This window comes from Bos taurus, chromosome 13 (genome assembly GCF_002263795.3).
Source record: "Bos taurus isolate L1 Dominette 01449 registration number 42190680 breed Hereford chromosome 13, ARS-UCD2.0, whole genome shotgun sequence".
Lineage (NCBI taxonomy): Eukaryota > Metazoa > Chordata > Mammalia > Artiodactyla > Bovidae > Bos > Bos taurus.
The window spans coordinates 12,161,249-12,184,637 of NC_037340.1; the positions used below are offsets into that span (position 1 = coordinate 12,161,249).

General features: G+C 39.8%; 1 protein-coding gene across 1 annotated transcript in view; it reads right to left on the reverse strand.

The window, feature by feature from the left end:
• Positions 1-23,389, reverse strand: part of CDC123 (cell division cycle 123) — a 46,388-nt gene that overhangs the window by 18,002 nt on the left and 4,997 nt on the right. The window contains exons 2-6 of the mRNA NM_001080274.2: positions 22,441-22,512; positions 18,236-18,293; positions 17,944-17,976; positions 10,977-11,072; positions 8,594-8,700 (exon numbers count right to left, since the gene is read on the reverse strand). Of these exons, the coding sequence (NP_001073743.1) occupies positions 8,594-8,700; positions 10,977-11,072; positions 17,944-17,976; positions 18,236-18,293; positions 22,441-22,512 (366 nt within the window). The remainder of the gene's footprint in view (positions 1-8,593; positions 8,701-10,976; positions 11,073-17,943; positions 17,977-18,235; positions 18,294-22,440; positions 22,513-23,389) is intronic.

Here is a 23,389-nt window from a genome sequence, read left to right on the forward strand (position 1 = left end):
CATGACCACTGGAAAAACCATAGCCTTGACTAGACGAAACTTTGTTGGCAGAGTAATGTCTCTGCTTTTGAATATGCTGTCTGGGTTGGTCATAACTTTTCTTCCAAGGAGTAAGCGTCTTTTAATTTCATGGCTGAAGTCACCATCTGCAGTGATTTTGGAGCCCAAAAAAAAAAAGTCTGACACTGTTTCCACTGTTTCCCCATCTATTTCCCATGAAGTGATGGGACTGGATGCCATGATCTTCGTTTTCTGAATGTTGAGCTTTAAGCCAACTTTTTCACTCTCCTCTTTCACTTTCATCAAGAGGCTTTTTAGTTCCTCTTCACTTTCTGCCATAAGGGTGGTGTCATCTGCACATCTGAGGTTATTGATATTTCTCCTGGCAATCTTGACTCCAGCTCCAGCTTGTGTTTCTTCCAGTCCAGCGTTTCTCATAATGTACTCTGCATATAAGTTAAATAAGCAGGGTGACAATATACAGCCTTGATGTACTCCTTTTCCTATTTGGAACCAGTCTGTTGTTCCATGTCCAGTTCTAACTGTTGCTTCCTCACCTGCATACAAATTTCTCAAGAGGCAGATCAGGTGGTCTGGTACTCTCATCTCTTTCAGAATTTTCCAGTTTATTGTGACCCACACAGTCGAAGGCTTTGGCATAGTCAATAAAGCAGAAATAGACGTTTTTTTGGAACTCTCTTGCTTTTTCAATGATCCAGAGGATGTTGGCAATTTGATCTCTGGTTCCTCTGCCTTTTCTAAAACTAGTTTGAACATCAGGAAGTTCATGGATCATGTATTGCTGAAGCCTGACTTAGAGAATTTTCAGCATTACTTTACTAGCGTGTGAGATGAGTGCAATTGTGCCGTAGTTTGAGCATTCTTTGGCATTGCCTTTCTTTGGGATTGGAATGAAAACTGACCTTTTCCAGTCCTGTGGCCACTGCTGAGTTTTCCAAATTTGCTGGCAGATTGAGTGCAGCACTTTCACAGCATCATCTTTCAGGATTTGAAATAGCTCAACTGGAATTCCATCACCTCCACTAGCTTTGTTCGTAGTGATGCTTTCTAAGGCCCACTTGACTTCATATTCCAGGATGTCTGGCTCTAGGTCAGTGATCACACCATCGTGATTATCTGGGTCGTGAAGATCTTTTTTGTACAGTTCTTCTGTGTATTCTTGCCATCTCTTCTTAATATCTTCTGCTTCTGCTAGGTCCATACCATTTCTGTCCTTTATCAAGCCCATCTTTGCATGAAATGTTCCCTTGGTATCTCTAATTTTCCTTAAGAGATCTCTAGTCTTTCCCATTCTGCTGCTTTCCTCTATTTCTTTGCATTGATTGCTGAAGAAGGCTTTCTTATCTCTTCTTGCTGTTCTTTGGAACTCTGCATTCAGATGTTTGTATCTTTCCTTTTCTCCTTTGCTTTTTGCTTCTCTTCTTTTCACAGCTATTTGTAAGGCCTCCCCAGACAGCCATTTTGCTTTTTTGCATTTCTTTTCCATGGGGATGGTCTTGGTCTTGGTCTTAGAAAGCCCTTACTACCATTTTAATTGTCCTAAAAATTGTTATTATTTATTTATTTAGCTGTGCCAGGTCTTAGAATTGCAGCATGTGGGATCTTTCACTTGAAGCAAGCAGAATCTTTAGTTGTGGCATACGACCTCTTAGCTGTGGCATGTGGGATCTAGTTTCCTGATCAGGGATCAAACCTGGGCCCCCTGCATTGGGGGTGCAGAGTCTTAGCCACTGTACCACCACGGAAATCCTACCATTTTAATTTCTGAAATGTGATTTTAACCATGTTAATGGTTTTTATAAGTCTAATAACAGAGAATAGTACTTAATACATTACTTTATAAAGAACAGGTAGGATTAAGGTTCTCTAAGGTGGCTCAGAAGGTAAAAATCTGCCTGCAATGTGAGAAACCCAGGTTTGACCCCTAGGTTGGGAAGATCCCCTGGAGAAGGGAATGGCAACCCACTCCAGTATTCTTGCCTGGATTCCATGGACAGAGAGGAACCTGGTAGGCCGCAGTTCACGGGGTCACAAAGAGTTGGACATGACTGAGTTACTAACACACACAAATACAAATTAAGGTTCTATAATATACCTGTTTTTAAAATTCTACAAGAAAACCAAAAGGAACACTTCCAAAATACAAGTCTTCATTATCTAAATTTTTTAATGCTTCTATTTTCCTACAAATATTGATTTCAACCTTTGGTTACTCCTCATTTGTTACTTTAAAATAAGTTAACATTTCAATACAGGTTTGCATCCTACAATCCTGTAACATTATCTTTTAACTGGTGATTGGTTTAACATTTAACATTATTTAAAAACCTTGACTAGTTTCAGAAGGTAGACATGAGAACATATGTTTGCATGAGATTACTGTACAAGGCTTTTTCTTATTAAGATGATTAACCAGATGGCCAAGTACAATTTCTGAAAGGAGAAGTAAGTGTGCAGCCATCTAATTTAAGACCGAATGTGAAGGTCAGCAATAACATTTTCAGGAGCTCATATGAAAAACTGTAAAAAATATTGCATATGAATATCTAAATTCCTTTTATACTCTGGAAGAAGAAGGTGTAAAAAGTAAAAATCCATTAAGATGGAGTATTAGCAACACCTCAATGTTTACAATCCTTACACAAATTATCAGTCTAAAAATTACAGGTCCCAGTGAAAAAAGGAAAAGAAACAAATCCTTAAATCAAGCAAGGCTGCTTACTACACTGAGACTCCTAGAAGAAACAATACAAACAGAAATACAGAAGAAACAATACTAGCATGAGTATCCTAACAAAAACAATAAAATATCTTCAATCATACCAAATATAAAAATATCTGTATTATTCCCTTAATTAACTAAACCAAGAACATAGATGATCCAAAAACTTGCATCTATAATACAGGGGAAAAAAACCCTGATTCTCTCATTTCCAAAAATTAGTTTCATATTTGCAAAAAAAAAAAAAGCAGGACCCCAGAAATAACAGCAAGTCACTGATTCAAGGAAAGCAAGTTACAGAGAAAAAACATTGAATTGTTCAATCTACTTTAGCTTTTGTCTCTATGAACATAATTTAAAAGTCATGGTAAGAACTAGTGTAAATTCTCAAATCCCAACTCAGTATATAATGTAAAATTATATAACATGTTATAAATTTGTGAGCAAAAGCCAAGAAATATGTCATATACCTAACACTTCCACTGTGTTAACCAATACATGTAAATAACACTTGGAAAATTTGTCTGAATTATGAAAAAACATGAAATCATTTGTGATCACTTTGGAATCTGGGCACCTGTTACAGAGTTCCTCAAGTTAGACCTGAAATGAGTCTGGGTCCAGACAGATCAGGGTCCCACATAAAGGAGAAACAATCCAGGCACGTGTTCTACTTTCTTCTCCACCCACCAGGACTCAGGCCCTCAGAGAAAGAACTGATGAAACAAGCTTCCTGTCGAGAAATCTGCTGACAGTTCTACTGCTGTTTCTCTACAAAATTTGCCTTTGCTCTCCGGTTGTTTTTAAGAACTCCTTTTGTCTCTAGTGCTCTGCAGGTACACTAGTCAAATGCTGTGAGTTCTCTAGAGCGGGCCAGTCAATGTGGCAGGAAGGAAGGAAAGAGAAATCATACAATCAGTCAACCGGGAGAAGAGTAACTGTGAGAACTGACCCTAGACAACTCAGATATTGACTAAATCCACTGGCTGCGATGAAAATTTGATCATTTTCATAAGAGAAGACATCATCATTAAAGTTTTATGGGTGGCAGTACACAAAATCACGAATACTTTAAAGGGGAAGACCACCTAGCTATTTTACTAGGGCACAATCCTCATTCGTAAGCTTCCCTAAAACACTGGAAGATTACAACGTTATACGTCACAGAAAACAACCCTTGAATATCAGGAAAAAAAATTATGCCAAGGATAGAAATAAAAGAGAAAAACATAGCACCCACGGAAAACTAAGCACCAAAATGGTAGTGCTGACGACTTTACTGCTCATCAGGATCCAAAATAAGAGTTTAGGTACAGAGATGCCATTGCTTTGGGTCACACTGGTGGTAGAAAGCAAAGACAAAAAATGTTACTAAATTAAGGGAGACTGGGTGTGTTCATTCGCATTATCATAAATTCTTCTTCAAAAAGAGATAAAATATGTTATCTAAAATTGTAACAATCTAACATTGTCAATCAGCCATACTTAAAATTTAAAAATACAATAAAAAAATACAATAAAAGTGGTATAAAGTGGAAAAATTGTCACCTAAATCAGTTCAGTTCAGTTCAGTCACTCAGTCATGTCTGACTCTTTGTGACCCCATGAACCGTAGCATGCCAGGCCTCCCTATCCATCACCAACTCCCAGAGTTTATCCAAACTTATGTCCATTGAGTCGGTGATGCCATCCAACCATCTCATCCTCTGTCGTCCCCTTCTCCTCCTGCCCTCAATGTTTCCCAGCATCAGAGTCTTTTCAAATGAGTCAGCTCTTCGCACCAGGTGGCCAAAGTACTGGAGTTTCAGCTTCAACATCAGTCCTTCCAATGAATACCCAGGACTGATCTCCTTCAGAATGGACTGGTTGGATCTCCTTGCAGTTCAAGGGACTCTCAAGAGTCTTCTCCAACACCACAGTTCAAAGCATTAATTCTTCTGTACTTAGTTTTCTTTATAGTCCAACTCTCACATCCATACATGACCACTGGAAAAACCATAGCCTTGACTAGACGGACCTTTGTTGACAAAGTAATGTCTCTGCTTTTTAATATGCTGTCACCTAAATAAATGGGCCTAAAAAAATTATAAGGTATAGGTTCTGTTAAGTCTAACTTGGGCAGAAAGTTTTACTCCTGAAACTATTTGCTGCTGAATTTTAGGGTTAATAACCAGTTCCAATAATCTTAAGAACAAAATGTATAAAAATTATGCTGATTATAACTGAGCTTAAATTACTAAGAGAAGTGAACTTTCCTGACCTCTAGTAACTCTTCCTTCCTTAGTCATGCATGACCTTCTCAGAGAAACAATTAATGGAATAATTTTTTCACTCACTCAGCCCTTTCTTCTAACTGCCAACTGAATACCAGATTTTTCTTTCTTGCCTTGGTCTACTGAAGTGACACCCCCATCAGTAAAATAATTAGTGAAAGCAGCTTTCTGACTCAACAAGCCTAATCACAAAGAATGTTTACATCTGGGCAAATAATTCACTCAGCAAGTAAAATGTGACAGATGATGCTGTGTCACATTTCAACTTCCACTTTCAAAGCTTCTTGTACACAGTAACCATCTGACTAACAGGAAAAATAAGAGTGTACTTACTATTCCATGTCAATTACAGTGGTGACAGACAGTCCTGGTCGTCTACCCTCTAGCTGTTCCCAACCTTCCTCCTTGCTAACGCAACTGCGGTTGTTCAGCTGAGGACGTGTGGTCCCCTGGCACCCCGGGGCACATGTGTACAGCTGACCGCAAAGCCCTTGAGCTGCGGGCCCGCACCTGCGGCGCCAGCGTCACCTGGGAACGTGTCAGAAATTACTTTCTTGGGCCCCAAGCCCAGCCTAGTGAATTGGAAACTTGGGAGGGAGGGACCAGCAAGCTGTGTTTTACCAAATTCTCCAGATGACTCTGATCCAAGCTGAAGCTGGAGAGCCTCTGTTCTAAACCAATCACGGCATCTCTGTTCCCTCTGCCAACAACTGGATGAGGCTGAGTAACTGTGTGACCGTGAGCTATCAGGAAGTCTCAGGGAAGGTTCCAGACTGCTTTACTTGCTCACAGACAGAGAAGAATGAGAGGAAACAGAAGCACCCCTCCTATTTTCGATTAAGATATTGTCATCTTCATACCATACCTGCAGGACAGCAGCTACCCTGTAACCATTCTGTGATGTTGGGTGATAAACCCAACACCAGGCCAGTAAGCCAAGGGCGACAGAGGCAAAGGCTGAAAGAGCCTGGTCCCTGCTGGCCCTGACGAGCTGCTGACAGCCCTTGAAATATTCCATCTCCAGACTCCCCGATAAATAATGTATTTTTTAAAAACCCTGTGTGAGAACTCTTTCTGGTTGGCTTTCTGTTAACCTGTAAATGTAACTATGACATCCTTGTTTCTTTTGTTGAAGCAAGCTCCAAAAGAGTGTAATGTTACATAATTTTCATAATGTTATATAATTCTACACATATAATTATATACTATAATATTCCTTCTTAGATTCTATAATATTTTACTTTGAAATATTTTAGAAAAGAAGGAATTTATAACTTCATCAAATGAAAACACAGAGAACATTTAGAATGACATTATTGAAATTACATTCTGGTTTTGGTTCTATGAACTATAGGGATAAATTACTGAACAGTTTTGGGCCTCAACTTTCTAAATGATGAAAGGGTCAAATTAAATCACTGATAAGATCTTGTCCTACTTAAAGATTATACTCTTTAATTTTTAAGGGATCTGGAAAGACCTCTATGACCAAAGTTCATCCGTATTGACCCAATCAATAGGGATTTTTCTAGACTGATTAAGACTTACAAGTTGTTACACAAGTGATGACTGACAAAGATTTCTGGAAGTACTGCCTGTCTGAAAGTTCAGCACTTGGTATCTGTCCTGCCAACCCAAACTATTTACACAGGGAGAAGGATGGTATTCTGCGGATAAACACTCCAAACACAGGGCCTCAAATGCACCTGCTGATTTAACCTCTTCCCCATGCAAAAGTCAAAAAGCATAAAACACAAAATGACTGGTATTTCTACCCTTCACTGGAATCATAGCTAAATTCGCCTAAGATAAAAGGAGAGGTGTGCTAAGGGAAGCCAGTAGGTCACTGGACTGCAAAGATGGTTTTAAACACCATCAGCCACAGAGCATTAAAAGTGGTTTATATTCTGTGGAAAGGAAATGATGTCCTTATATATTCATTGTAACTAATAGCAAATGTGCATAAAAATCCATATCCAGTGAATTAACAGGTACAGAGTATTTCTGATGCAATATATTACAAGGCCTCTTTACAAAAGCAGTTGATGACAAAAAGCTCTACAATGGCAAAAAAAAACAAACAAACCCTGAAAGCCACAACATCTTCTAAACAGAGGGTATCTTTCAGAATGAAAATGCTGCCCATCACCCCCAAAACAAACACCTTATCACACCTGTGCCAACACAACCAAAAAAGGTCGACACCTAAATATCACAATAACTAAAGTTTTCTCTGTAAATGAACCAGAAAAATCAATACAGCTAAACTCCTTTTATAATAAATTGGCAATATGATCATACTTACTTATTATTACTTAACTTTGCTTTCTTTAACATAGTACTAAAACCATATGCCCGAGCTTCAGAACCAGACGTAAAAGAGATGATGCACAACTGACTTGTAGGGAATGTTTTTTTTCCAAGCCAGGCTGCTCTTCAAAAAAGATTTGAGGCTAACGGGATGAATTAGCAAACTGAACTAGGGAAGATGTGGCAGGCACACACAATATGTTCATCTGTGTATCTACTTAGTTTCTAGATTTTCTGATATGCTTTATCTTAGAGATTAAAGATTAGTTTAGTTGAGATTTGGGGTTTAAAAATGAGGTAGGCAAGAAATCTAGAATAACTGCTGTTTGAGGACAGAACAGAAGTATGAAGGGATCAGCTACAGCTCAGCAGTGCAGGTGTCCAGTCGGCCTCCAATGAAGATTAGCTATAGAGTAACTGGCAGAGGGGAGAAAATGCAAGTTCATGTCTAGGCATTTTTTCCTTTTGGCCAAAGCACATGCCTTGTGGGATTTTAATTCCCTGACCAGGGATTGAATCTCAGCCCTTGGCAGTGAGAGCACAGAGTCCTAACCACTGGATCACCAGGGAATTTCCCATGTCCAAGAATTTATCCCAAGGAAAAAATCAGAAAAGCACACAAAGATTTAGCTCAAGGATACTCACTGTATATAAGGACATAAGAAGAGAGAACCAGTGAAATAAATGATGCTACAGCTGTCCAGTGGAATACTCTGAAGCAAGTTTAAAGTAATGATGCATTTAATATTTAATGACATAAAGATTTTTTATATATATTAATGAGTGTAAAAGCAGCCTAGTAAGCAATATGAATTATATGATCCCATTTGTGTTGTAAAAACTGGAATACAGTTAGAGACAGGTGTATCTATATTAAACCTATGCAAAGACAGAATTCTGGAAGTATTACATAAAACCAACTGTGCTGAGATCATGAATCCGCTTTCTTCCTGTTTTTGTTTAGCTATAGTTCCTGCTTTTATTTTTCTATGATAAGCATATATTGGCCTTATAATAAGAAAAACATTACCATCATATTTACTGGGAAGAATTCAGAAAGCCCTTGGTATCTAGGGATATTCACTGTATAGCATTTGCTGTCAATAGAAAAGAAAGGTTTGCTTTATTAGATCATTTCAGAAAATGAAACAGCCTTGTTATGTGGATCTGTCATGTACAACAGCACTAGAACTAAAGGAATTTCATCTGTAGCACAACTCACAAGCACTGAAAACTACTGATGTAAGAGAACAAGAGACATACTTACGGCTGGGTGAAGTCACGAGTGATGAAATCAGAACTCTTGAACAGTAGGAAGATGTCGCTGAGGGTTTTACATTTCAGAGAACTGTTCATTGCTATCCAGTAGGCATCCTAAAGAATAAAGCATGTGCTGCTTAGTATATATTCCAAGTTAGCTGCTATGAATGAAGTTCATAGCCTATATGCAAAATCAATAATGCATGTAACTTCAAGGGTTTGAAGAAAAAAATCAGGTAAGAAATTTTAGCTATACTGTCAAGTGTCAAGCGACGCTTCTAAACAAAGAATAAGGTCACTGTTGCATGACAGACAGTTTTGAGCTGAGATGTTCAGGTCCTCGTCTTGCAGCTTAGGCCCAAGACACTGTCCTGTGTCCACCTCACTGATGATGAAAGAAGGGGATAGACATCAGAAACGCTGACACTTCAGCAAGAAGATCCAGGTAGAAAGAAACATCCTGATCAGCTACTAAGAAAACAGAGAGCCTTTCTCTCTTTCTATTTCTGGAGAGAGACAGCTGCAACACTGAAGTCTGATGACTGCAGCAGTTAAGACTCATGTCCATCAAAGCTGGGAGAGAGGAGATGACATATTCTCAACCGTTCCAATTTTAAATGGTGCAAGTCTCAAACGTATGAACCAAAGGAAAAAAAAAGTAAGAACAGCAGATATAAGAGACACAAACCTCAGTGAAACAAGCCTAAAAATGACAGAATAAGTTATTTTAGGAAATACACTTCTCCCATAGATCAGACACAGGACAGTAATGTAATTTTGAGAAAACTGATGACTGCAAAACAAAAATGTCCAGTTATCCACACTGCACGAAAGGAAGCAGTGGTACACAGTTGACACTCAATAAGTAAAAAATAAATGAACAAAGGAATAACTTAAAATCACAAATAATCTACCCATCTTAACTGGAAAGCCTCAAGCCGTCAAAGATCAGCTGTCAACAATGACCCAATTTACTGCTCACAGATAAACTAAAAATGAGTTCTAATAATTTTTTTTAATAATAACTTCTTTAAATTTTCTCCCAATGAAAAAAGATGATGAACTTTTGGTTAAAGATGATATACTGAACACAAAGATTTAACGCCACTGAAACAACAGTATATATACACAGAAAACCATGCAACTGAATAAGTAAGACAATTATTAAGCCTAAGGAAGACAAAATGTTGAATAAGAAAACATAAGCAACACACACTTTATAGATGTGTATGCAATGTTTGCAAAAATGCAATATGAGAAACAGCTTCCCTGGTGGCTCAGTGGCAAGAAATTCACCTGCCAATGCAGGAGGTGAGGGTTCGATCCCTGGGTTGGGACGATCCCCTGGAGAAGGAAACGGCAACACACTCCAGTATTCTTGCCTGGAAAGTTCCATGGATGGAGGAGCCTGGTGGGCTACAGTCCAAGGGGTTGCAGAGAGTCAGACACGACTGAGCAGCAAAGCACAGTGAATACTGATGGAATCAAGGTGTGCTAGTCCTGTGTGAGGACAGTGAACTACAACACAGAGCAGTGAGAGTAAGAGATGAAAAGGTGCTGCACCTTTCTGTCCTAAAGCAGAAAGCTGGTAACGAACGCTTAAGATGGAAGAATAGAGACATTGAGGAAAATAACAAAAGGTGGTACTAAAATATACACATGCAGTCGCCTCCGAGCAGTGGGAAACCGTGAAGAAAAACAGGTGTCAGGACCGGCTGACTTTTATAGCAAGCGTTCAGAAACTTAAACTATGTATATATGCCACTAATTTCAACAAGTAAAAATAAAAGATTAAGTACAATTTATCATTCATGTTAGAATGAGAAAAGATAAAAGCACACAAAGATGGTTTTCGAAAACACAGATAAGTCTTGAATCCTTCAATGAGCTTTGCTGACATTAAATTGTTTTCTACTGGAATAGAAAAAATGATGAATTTCCCTAGATCTTAACTTAAAAAATCTTATCAATGCAATGTTGAAGCAATAAAACACAATTTAAGAAAACGTCAGTTGATTTGTCAAACCACTCTATTTCTAGATCCTGCAACATTCTAATTTTTATTACTTTTCAATAGAGAAAAACTTCTCTGTCAAACTGAGGAGCTGAAGTTTTGAAAAGGGCAGAGGAACATTTTCTGAGATTTCTAGTGTAATGAGCAACACAAGAGGCTGAAGCTGTCAGCTGGCAAAATACAAAGTATTTCACAGGCCCAGGGAAATAAATGCATTGCCAAATCAGGAAAATAAATAACAGGAGGAAAGCAAAAATAAATTCCAGGATATTTTCCCTAGAATTAGGAATATAATTAGACCTTCGTGGGGATATAAAATGAAATGGAATCACAAGACAATATCCACACAGTGAGAGATTTACAGACATGCTCCTACCCTTGGGGCACTCCAGTTAAGCTTAGGAAATACACTGCCCCCCAGGGAATTGATCGCTTCCTGGACTTTCGTGGTGAACTCAGGAAACTCTGGTGCCTACAGAGAGAAGGAAGAAATCATTTGGGCAAGTCAGTATCAGCACGATAAATATAGAAAACAAGATTAAAAAACTCAAAGTTCAACACTTCAGGGTATTAAAAATAATTTAGAACACAAATTACTATTAGAATTTCTGAACTCAGCCAAATAAACTCAATGATCAGATAACATTCGTCAGGAAGGGAAAAGAATAACAAGCACTCAGATGACGTTGTCCAGAACGATCAAGCCCCACAAAGCTAAGGAGACTGCTGATCTTTCAAGGCACCTGGGGATGTGAGAAAAGGAACGAACGGTTCTCTAACACCGACACAAAACCAGTGCCTATTAAATGAAAAGAGATGATGGAGTATCACCTGTGCACAGACTCCAGTTCTCAGAAGTAATACCTCACATTTAAAGGACCAGAAGCCTTTCCATTTGCAGGAAAAGAACTTACCCCCAAAAGGCCTCAAAAACGAGAAATCAATCATGTGGCTAACTGCATTTAAACATGGCTATTTCCAGACAGGTTTTAATATAAACAAAACTCAAAAATAGGACCTTGGTGAAATTAAAATGTTCTTTCTTTTTTGGTTGATTTAAAAATGATTATTTTATATCAGTAAGTAACCAAAACATTGTGCTGTTTCAACCAGGAAATAAGCAGAAATACTTATTTCTGATGGGACGTAAACGTCATTATGATTATGCTCTTCCTCGAGTCTTCTGTCACCATCAGGAGCACGGGGACAAAAAGTGGAGAAAAGGAGAGAAAGAGGGATGGAAGTGGGGCCTGCAGGAGAGCAAGAATACAAAAAAACGCTGATGCGTTGCAGTCATTTTAGCCCTTTATATCTGCTGCCCCCTAGTGGACAACTGCAAATACTGAAAGTCCCATCATGACAAGCTCTTCCCTAAGTGGGAAAAAACTAGAATAGGTCTACAACAAGCTAATGGGCTTCTCTAGTAGCTCAGCTGGTAAAGAATCTGCCTGCAATACAGGAGACCAGGGTTTGATCCCTGGGTTGGGAAGATCCCCTGGAGAAGAAAATGGCAACCCACTCCAGTATTCTTGCCTAGAGAATTCCATCGACAGAGGAGCCTGGTGGGGTACAGTCCCTGGGATCCCAAAGAGTCCGACATGACTGTGCAACTAACTTTCACTTTCACTTCACTTCAGAATAAGCTAAAGGAGTGGGAGGTACAAACTATTGGGTGTAAGACTACAAGGATATATTATTGTACAACATGAGGAAGAAGGCATTTTTTGTAATAACTAAATGGAGGAGAACCTTTAAAAAATTATTTTAAAACTTTTTAAAATGATTATTATTGTTTCAAGTCATGAAGTTTTAGGATGACTTGTTATTCAGTCATCCTAAACAAACAAACACCAAAAGAAAACAAAGGCTTATGCTGATTCCCAAGATCTAGCCCAGTTATGACAAAAAACTGTGACTCAAGGCTGAGAAACAGACCAAAACATGAAAGTTAAAAAAACGGGCAGGTTGTACTTCCTTTCTTTCTGCTGCAGACGCATGTGACTGCTGCAGATATACCCAACCTCCGGACGTCTGAAGTGTCTTTTAGTTACTTAATTTGACAGCATGCTACCATCTCCATCTTCTGCATGTCTTCTTCAGCTTGTTGCTACTGCTGCTACTGCTAAGTCGCTTCAGTTGTGTCCGACTCTGTTCGACCCCATAGACGGCAGCCCACCAGGCTCCCCCATCCCCGGGATTCTCCAGGCAAGAATACTGGAGTAGGTTGCCATTTCCTTCTCCAATGCATGAAAGTGAAAAGTGAAGTCGCTCAGTCGTGTCCAACTCTTAGCGACCTCATGGACTGCAGCCTACCAGGCTCCTCCGTCCATGGGATTTTCCAGGCAATAGTACTGGAGTGGGTTACCACTGCCTTCTCCTTCTTCAGCTTATATACGTGAAATTAATGCCTTTCAGAGGCTTTCAAAACAAATAACCGCCTTGAGTTTCTTTATCTTCCATTCTCCTCTCCGTGGCAAAAGAAATTATGCTTTCTGTTAAGGCAAATTTCTTTAGAATCCCCTGAAGATGCTGGTTTGGCAACCAAACCAGCTTCATCTATAAACACACTCCTCTAAGACCTGCATTAGCTATATTTTCAATAAATGACACAGTTACAAAAATATTAAAACATGAAGGATTTGATCTTCAAAGACAAAACAATTTCATTTTCCCATTGAACTTCACATATAAAGACTGCTTTATATTTCTGTATTACATTTTTTCTTTATAAGTTATCAGTTCAGTTCAGTCGCTCAGTAGTGTCCAACTCTTTGCAACCCAATGAACTGCAGCACGCCAGGCCTCCCTGTCCATCACCAACTCCCGGAGTTCACCCAGACTCAAGTCCATCGAGTCAGTGATGCCATCCAGCCATCTCATCCTCTGTCGTCCCCTTCTCCTCCTGCCCCCAATCCCTCCCAGCATCACAGTCTTTTCCAATGAGTCAACTCTTCGCATGAGGTAGCCAAAGTACTGGAGTTTCAGCTTTAGCATCATTCCTTCCAAAGAACACCCAGGACTGATCTCCTTCAGAATGGACTGGTTGGATCTCCTTGCAGTCCAAGGGACTCTCAAGAGCCTTCTCCAACACCACAGTTCAAAAGCATCAATTCTTCAGCACTCAGCTTTCTTCACAGTCCACCTCTCACATCCATACATGACCACAGGAAAAACCGTAGCCTTTCCTAGACGGACCTTTGTTGGCAAAGTAATGTCTCTGCTTTTGAATATGCTATCTAGGTTGGTCATAACTTTTCTTCCAAGGAGTAAGCGTCTTTTAATTTCAAGGCTGCAATCACCATCTGCAGTGATTTTGGAGCCCAAAAAAATAAAGTCTGACACTGTTTCCACTGTTTCCCCATCTATTTCCCATGAAGTGATGGGACCGGATGCCATGATCTTCATTTTCTGAATGTTAAGCTTTAAGCCAACTTTTTCACTCTCCACTTTCACTTTCATCAAGAAGCTTTTTAGTTCCTCTTCACTTTCTGCCATAAGGGTGGTATCATCTGCATATCTGAGGTTACTGATATTTCTCCCGGCAATCTTGATTCCAGCTTGTGCTTCTTCCAGCCCAGTGTTTCTCATGATGTACTCTGAATAGAAGTTAAATAAGCAGGGTGACAATATACAGCCTTGACGTACTCCTTTTCCTATTTGGAACCAGTCTGTTGTTCCATGTCCAGTTCTAACTGTTGCTTCTTGACCTGCATATAGGTTTCTCAAGAGGCAGGTCAGGTGGTCTGGTATTCCCATCTCTTTCAGAATTTTTCAGTTTATTGTGATCCACATAGTCAAAGGCTTTGGCATAGTCAATAAAGCAGAAATAGATGTTTTTCTGGAACTCTCTTGCTTTTTCCAGTGGATGTTGGCAATTTGATCTCTGGTTCCTCTGCCTTTTCTAAAACCAGCTCGAACATCTGGAAGTTCACGGGTCACGTATTGCTGAAGCCTGGCTTGGAGAATTTTGAGCATTACTTTGATAGCGTGTGAGATGAGTGCAATTGTGCGGTAGTTTGAGCATTCTTTGGCATTGCCTTTCTTTGGGATTATAAGTTATAGGTGTACAATACAGTGATTCACAATTTTTTAGAGGTTTCACTTCACTGTAATTATTATAAAATACTGGCTATTCTGTATTACATTTTAAAAGAGGTGATAAATCCCCTCAAATCCTCAAATTATTCAACTTTAAGAATTTTCTTAAGAACTTTAAGAAATCCTGCAATCAAGATCCTAAAATAAATTTAAATGACAAAAAGTTTATGTATTGCACAGAAAAATTTGTGTTTCAGTGGAAGACTATGTATTGTATACATACAGCACTTTTCTGTTACCTGATTCTAGCTGGGTCTGCAAGATGCTTTACAACTTGGTAAATAATAGGTAAGTGAAAACAGTATTTCTTACAGACATGAAAATTCTACTCTGTCTGGTAGAAACCCAGCTGTCTTCTGTCCCCCCTTGAGGGACACATAACCAGCTTTGCCTTGTTTACATATTCATTTTTTATGTAAATACAATACATATTTACATAGTCCTACTCTATAAATGTGTGTCCTTTGAGTTCTCTTTTGAGCCAGTTATAACGTCTGCCTGGTTCCCTCTTGAGTTAAAGGCTTCAACGTGTGTTAAGTCATGATTCCACCTTTTCCTGAAAATGATTTTTTAACAGATTTAGCTAGTAATAGGATTCTTTTAAGCTCATAGCACAATGAGTTGATTTTAAATACACCTAAGTCCTTAGTTGTCTAAGAAACTCTGCTGCTGCTAAGTCACTTCAGTCGTGTCTGACTCTGTGCGACCCCATAGATAGCAGCCCACCAGGCTCCCCCATCCCTGGGATTCTCCAGGCAAGAACACTGGAGTGGGTTGCCATTTCCTTCTCCAATGTGTGAAAGTAAAAATCGAAAGTGAAGTCATTCATTCGTGTCTGACTCTTCTCGACCCCATGGACTGCAGCCTACCAGGCTCCTCCGTCCATGGGATTTTCTAGACAAGAGTACTGGAGTAGGTTGCCATTGCCTTCTCCGTGTCTAAGAAAAGGTTCATGCTTTAAGTGGGATGAAATCTGCAGTTTAAATCACATCCGTGGACTTTTATGATCCAAACTCGCCTATCTTTTCTACTTTACCCACCACAGCCCTACGGTATCATACTCATTCAGAAAGAGTATTTCTTTAAAAATTTTTAATCATCAAATAAATGTTTTAAACATATAAAAAATATATACCCTGATCCATACATTCAACAATTTGATATGCTTGATCCAGATCTTTAAGAACATCACAGATCCTCAAGAAACTCCTAACCTCCTTACTCTCCTCCCTAGTCCTTTCTTCTCGCCACAGGCAGCCATCATTACAAGACTGGTCACAATCTTCTACAGTCATGATTCTATACTTACAGTGCGTGCGTCTGCCCATAATACAAAATATTTAAAAATTTTAACGTAACTGCTGTTATTTGATATGTATACTTCTGGCAACCTGCCCTTTCAAATTCACCATCGTGTCTGAAATTTAGCCATCTTGATTATCTGATTGCATTTTAAATTGGGCTTCTCTGTAGCTGCACTATTATCATTGGGTGTGTGCTCTTCTGCCCTGAAAGCTCACCTAACCAACAACATCTGGTTCGGCCCAGTGAAACCCAATCACTTTTAAATTATTTTTCCATTTTGAAATAATTTCAGACTTTCAGAAGCATTTACAAGAAGCATTTAACCAAAATTTTCTATACACTCTTCATGCAGGCATTCTACCACACTGCTGTATCATTCTCCCTCTGCAACTCCCTTTCTGTATACAGCTATGCTGGAGCGTGTATAAAACACATACACCTTCCATAGTAAGGAGAAGTCATGATGCCCCTTTACACACAGCACTTCATGTAACCTAGGCAAATTATCAAAACCAGGGAGCTAACATGGATATAACATCACTATTTCATCTATGGGTCTTATTCAGTTTGTGCTCACTGTCCTGATAATGTCTTTTACAGCAGAAGAAAGATGGAATATTTTCTTCTGGCCTAGGACCCAATCTAGAATCATGCATTGCATTAACTTGTCATGTCCCTTTAATCTCCTTTCATCTGTAGCATTTCCTCTCTCTGTTGCTCTTATCTTTCATGACCCTGACCATTTGCAAGAGCCTGGGGCAGTCACTCTGTGTAATTTCCAAAACGCTGAGTTTGCCGGCTATTTCCTCATGACTGGATTCAGGCTGTGCACGGCTGGCAGGTGATGTGTCCTCTGAGCCTCATACAAGGAGGCAGGCGATAGAGGTCTGTCCCATCACTGACAAGGTTAACTTTGCTTATGCTGCTTTCCACTGGAAGATGCTATTTTTCTCTTTGTAACTACTAGGAATTTTGGTTTCCCTGGTAGCTCAGATGGTAAAGAATCTGAGATGGTAAAGATTCTGGTAAAGAATCTCCCAATGAAGGAGACCAAGGTTTAATCCCTGGGTCGGGAAGATCCCGTGGAGAATGGAATGGCAACCCACTCCAGTATTCGTGCCTGGAGAATTCCATGGGCAGAGGAGCCTGGTGCGCTACAGTCCATGGGGTCTTAAAAGAGTCAGACATGACTGAGTGACTAATGCTTTCACTTTCTTTCAAGTAATTTTGGTGGACATACTTTGAGAAGACTCAAATATCCTTATTGAATAGTCACCCACAAGTTTTAACATCTATCTCATTATTACTAGAATGGCTGTAAATGCTGATTTCTATCATTCTTTCTCAATTATTAGTTGGTGTCGAATTTTCTACTATAGAGAAAGGCTTTCCCTTCTGTTTCATTTGTTGAATTTAATCATTTGTTTATGTCAGTATGGGACCATGGGTTCGAATGCTAGTCCATTATTATCGTTGTTTTGTTATGATGTTCACATATGTGGCCAGTGGGAGCCCACTGAGCTGGCTTCCGGGTCCTCTGCACCATGTCCGCATCATTCTTACTTTCTGGCACAAATTCCTACAGGCTCTTCTTTACCTTCCCACCCCCAGTCTTGAATTTCTCCAAGGAGCTTCAACTCCTTTTAGTGGAAACCAGTATTTAGACACCATAATCAGGGCACCAGGTCCATTCATCTGTTCATTCCTACCATGACATCACTGTGTCGTTTTTAGAACTAAGCAGAGTTTGATAAATACACACACACGTTATTAATTTATCTATTGAAGTTTGCCTAACAACAGCGATTTAAGTTATTTTTCAAAATAATAAATAAAAGCTTAAAATGGTGACTAAATGGGAATTTAGAGTGATCTGCGTTGAAACCCAGAAGCACCCCATGGGACGGCACTGGGCAGTCCTGAGACCGCGCTGCTCTTACCGTAAGCGTGGCCGTGTTCTCGTCGTCCGACCACTGCAGGGGAAGGAGGACAGAAAGAGAATGTTAATGTGGACAGTGTTCCTGGCTTCCAAAAAGCAGTGCTCCATCTAAAAACGACACACACACAGGAGATAGCTTTTCCTGAACACAAAGTACACATCCATGTGTACTTAGGTTTCCATGGAATTTCTGACTTTATTGAATGTACGCTAAGATCTTTAAGCCAGAACCATTTCAGAGATCATTTCAATTAGGACAGTCTATGGAACAGGTTATAGTATTTTGAACCAACCTGTATTTCTTCGGCTTCATCATCACTGTCTGGCTGAGAATGTGCAGGCGGATCTTCCCTGGAAGAACATAAAACAAAAACTGAGTGTGAGAAAGCCTTGGTGCCAGGCAGTCATGATTACAGATGTGCTGAGTGTTCATATACATGTAAGAAGAAACTAATAAAAACCAACCTGAAATTAACAAGAGTTAACGTTCAGTAAGAGACCGTCGAATAAAAACGTCCTGTCTTCTTCTCAGAAATCACTAGCAACAGGGGAAAGAAAATCTCAAACTCTGCCCCAGAGGACACTAAGAACCAGCTCTGAATCTCGACCAGAGAAAGTGCTGCCGAAGACCAGGGAGACACAGCAGGAGCTGTCGGGAGAGTAGGTTCAGGCGGCTGATGGACACCCTGCGGGCACAGCCGGGCATCTTCTGTTTACAGTGAAGACAGTACATGCAGGCTGCCGGCAGGAATCACCCTGGGTCGGGACTGGCACTGCTGGAGAGCACGGGGGAAAGACATGGTCAACACGCTGTCTCAGAAAGAGTCAGTGAGCGAAGCAGGGGCTGAAAAGGGCTGCTAGCAGCCAATCCTCACCCCTGGCTGTGGGCAAAGCAGAGGCTGAAAGACCTCAGAGAGAGGACACTGCCCCCGCCGCTTCTCAGCACTCAACCACAAACCGCTGGCCACAAAGAACTCGATCACGTCATTGAAAAATAAGCACTAACCAGAATAGCAACCAGCAGAGGATCTATACCAAGAAACTACAAGAGAAAGGAAGGATGAGGCTTCGGGTTAATCACGGACGCTTATCCACCCCTAGGTTCCCTCTTGAAATGGTACTGAAGTGATTTAAAAGATCACAAGGGCAAAAAGGACCAGAAAGAGACAGCTGCAAAGAGGCAACAGAAGTCTGGAAAACAGAAAGCCAGTGAGGGGGTAACCCGGTGAGCCACAGGCTGCCCCTGGAGCCGTCATACACAATGGGCCCACGGCTCCGCTCTGAAAGGGGTGATGCGTGTACAGCCCATACAGGGGCGGGAAGACACGTCCAGTCTTCCTCACCTGGCACATCCCAGCAACTCACCCTCCATGGACAAGAGGGTAAGGCGCATAATGCCCCAAATGCATATGGGGGTGAAATGCCACAAAACAACAAAGTTACAAGCGGAAGTCACACTCACAGTGAGACCTCTAGTCCCCTTCTTCCTTCTCTGCTCCCTGATATAGACAGATTAGAGGACTTGTCTCTGGAGATGCTGGACAATTCCAGAGGAAAGACTTATTAGATAACTGCCATCTGGGAATCTGCCATCGATTCCTGTTGATTGCTGGCACTCTTAGTCAATAAGCCCCACACTAGTACACAAAGTTTCTGTGTGTGTGTGCCCCTCACTCTTAAATATGAATAAAGGCCTACAATCATTAGAAGGCCTATAAAAGGCTCCAAGATGAGAAAAGAGTTTTTTAAAAGGAGGAAAAGTACATGGACAGAATAAAGACAGTAAAGGAAACAAATGAAAAATATTTTTTAAAATCACAAATATCTTCAAAGATAAAAGAAGATACTGCATTCATGAGAAAGGACAAGACTGAACTTGTATAAAAGGAAAAACATGGTAGCTGAAATTTAAAAACTCAATAGAATGAGTGGCAAGATTAGGGAAATTTTCCATAAAATAGAACTAAGACAACAACAACAATAGAGAAGAAATGATAAAATTCAGAGAATTAACCTGGCAGTTATAACATCTAAAAAGAAAGAGAAGCAAAAAAATAAGAGGAAATTATCAAAGATACAATATTTTTTAAAGTTCTAAAACCAAAAAATAAAGTCTCTAGAATGAAAGCGCCCACACCAAGTACATGTGACAACGAATGGGAAAGACAACAAGAGCCTTAGATGATGTTCACGGACGGCCACAACTCTCCCCATCCTGACATGCTGTCTGTAGTCTTGACATGCCACCCTTCCCATCAAGAAACAGCACTCACTTCCCCACCCCTTTAATTCAAACTGGTTTCAAGACTCACTGGGACCAGCAATGCAGCACAAGGGCACCACGTGCCCTAAGCCTTGGTGTCAAAGCCTTTACAGCTTCCTTGCCCACGTTTTTTGAATGCTACTACCACCACATAAAGGAGTGGAGTCTGAGAATGAGAAATCAGACGGAAAGAGAAGCCCAGCTGACAGGCAGCATTCACTGCCAGACCGGAGTGAGGCCATCCTAAAACCATCCAGTTAGGTCGAGCCACCAAACAACTACAGGAGTAGTAGTTGACCTCAACTGAGCAGTGACCTCAGAAGGACCAGCAGAAGACTCACCCAGTGTTGAGCATTAGGGAGGCTCCGAGATTTCACCCCACTTGCAAGCTAACAAGTTAGCCTGCCACGGTGCCATGGAATCTGGCAGAAGACAGTAGAAGCCTGGGTCAGAAACCAAGGACTCTCCAGACAGAGAGACACATCTGGCCAATGAAATACACTGTAGGAGCTCTTCCACAAGCTCAGAGTACTGACATCTGCTCAGGACTCTCTAATGTCAGGAGGCATTTTCTTTACATTCCCATTTTGTAGGCTTATTACGTGTTCTATATTGGAAAATAATAAAGTCATGTCTGTAAATATCCCAAAGTTGAGACTCGCCTATCTATTTTGTTGCTTTATCCTGCAATTATTCCACATCAGTGAGGCTCTAAACTAATAATTTTCAGGTTATTACCAGGTTGAGAATACCAGAAACAGAATTATAATCCAGGAAGCTAAACAGAAGATCCATCAGACCAAAAAAATATATATATATACATATATAATATATATATACGGTAAAATTGGGCTTCCCTGGTGGCTCAGTGGTTGAAAATCCACCTGCCAATGCAGGAGATGTGGGTTCGATCCCTGGTCAGGAAGATCCCCTGGAGAAGGAAATGCAACCCACTCCAGTATTCTTACCTGGGAAATCCCATGGACAGAGGAGCCCTGCAGGCTACAGTCCATGGTGTCACAAGAGTCGGATGCGACTCAGTGACTAAACAACAAAATGGTAAAATTAGTGTTACTGTAAAACACACACAATTTTAATTATACTTCTAAGTTCATTTACCTAAGAAATGTTCGTCAAGCACCTGTTTTATCAGGCACTGTTCCAAGGGCTGGGAACACACCTGCCCAAGTCTCTGCTCTCATGAAGACTGCATTGTAACAGGATGACTAAAGCAAAGATGGAGGGAAATAAGGGTTATGCAGAAAAATTAAGTGAGGCCAGGAGAAAAAAACAGATGCACCAAATTGCGGTAAACCATACAATGGAGTGGTATTTAGCCTTAAGAAAGGTGATTCTCACATGTGCTGTAACATGGATGAACATCGGGGACATTACGCTAAGTGCAATAAAGCTGAATACTGCATGATTCCCCTTCTGTGAGGTATGTCCAGCAGTTAAAATCATAGACACCAAAAGCAGAATGTCGGTTATCAGGAGCTGGTGGAAGGCGGGTCGGGGAGTGAGTGTTTAGAGGGTACAGAGTTTCAGTTTTACAAGATAACAAGAGTTCTCTAGATGGATCACAGTGATGGCTGCAACATTGTAACTGTACTTAATACCACTGAACTGCACACTTAAAAATTGTTAATGTGGTAAATTTTATGTGTATTTTAGCTTGATAAAAAATTTTTTTTAATAATTCTAAGAGAAAATTATATCCAACCTAGAATTCCATAAAAGAGAGTGACATATCAGCAAGGGTTACCATTAAGCTACTTTACAAAGGAAACTGAAGGATGAACACTTAGATAACATGACTTCTGAGCAGAGATCTGAGTGAAAAAATAGGAATGCCATTAAAGTACATGATTCTTAAACTTTTTCAAGTTGGTACTGAACAGACTGAAGCATGGTACTTTCCTTTATATACAGAAGAACTACTTGAACAAGAGGAATAGTAACCATACCCATTTTCTACAGGAAGAGAAGAAAGGAATTACTCAATTTTACAGATTGTAATTATTAGCAGAAGACGTGTTCAATTTTGAAAATCTTATCAACTGAGCATTAACAAGGAATATAGGACAAAGATCAGCACATAATTTTAACTAGAGAGAAAAAAAGGAGAGAATGGGGCCAAAGCTAATGTACTTACTTTACACGTTAATTGTTGAGGTTGAATCATTACATTTCCTTATGCTAAAATTTAAAGAATGTTTTTCTGACATGCCTTACCTTCCTGAAACCACCAGAGTTCCATCATCGAGTAAATAATCCTTCACATTCTGAGGAAGTGGAAGAATGACACTAAAAAAAAAAAAAAATGCACATACCAAAAAAAGGCATCATTTTAAAAGACCAACCATAAGCAGAGAGAAAAAGTTCCAAACTCAATTTCTGAATTACTTGCTTCCTTTAATATGAAGTGGGAAATGTTAATAATGGACATTTGGCAGCCGTAGACTAGAAATTAAAATAATATGAATAAATGTTGCAATAAACTAAATTAGGTGCATATAATTATCCCTATTGACTTTGAGGTTAAAAAAAATAAATAAACAACAACAAAAATAAAACAAAACAAAAAAAATCCCGAAAACAGCTAAATCCAAAGAACTCGACTGAAATCACAGAATGAAGGCAACAAGCTCAAAAAGATTCTGAGTACAAGGGTTATGTGCCTTTAAGAAATTGGAGGCCCTGCAGGTATTTGCAGCAACACAGGAAATGACCAAACGAATCAGAAGATCAACAGCACCTGGCTAAGAAACAGGGTGGAAGCAGGCTTAAGATCTGGGCACCTTTGGTTGGCAAAGGGAGTGTAAGGTCGAAAATCCACAGTGCGCTGGGATGTACTGTGATGGCATCCTGTTCACCTCATCTCTAGAGTACACGGCTGCTTACCTGGGCACGCTTCAGGTGAACTGTTTTCAGACAACCATAATTAAGGGATGGCAAAGCCATACTTGATATCACTTGAAAAATGGATGGGATAATTTGTTTTTTTTACTCTGTAGTGATAAATCATCATCAAAAAATTCTGGCACAGATATCTAAAAACAATGTTCTTACTTTGCTTGTAAGGCATGTATTTTTTAAAAACTGAAAACGATGGCAGCCTACGTTCAGAGAGACTATCATTGACTCATAATAATATGCTTCATTTATTTATTTTCTGTAACAT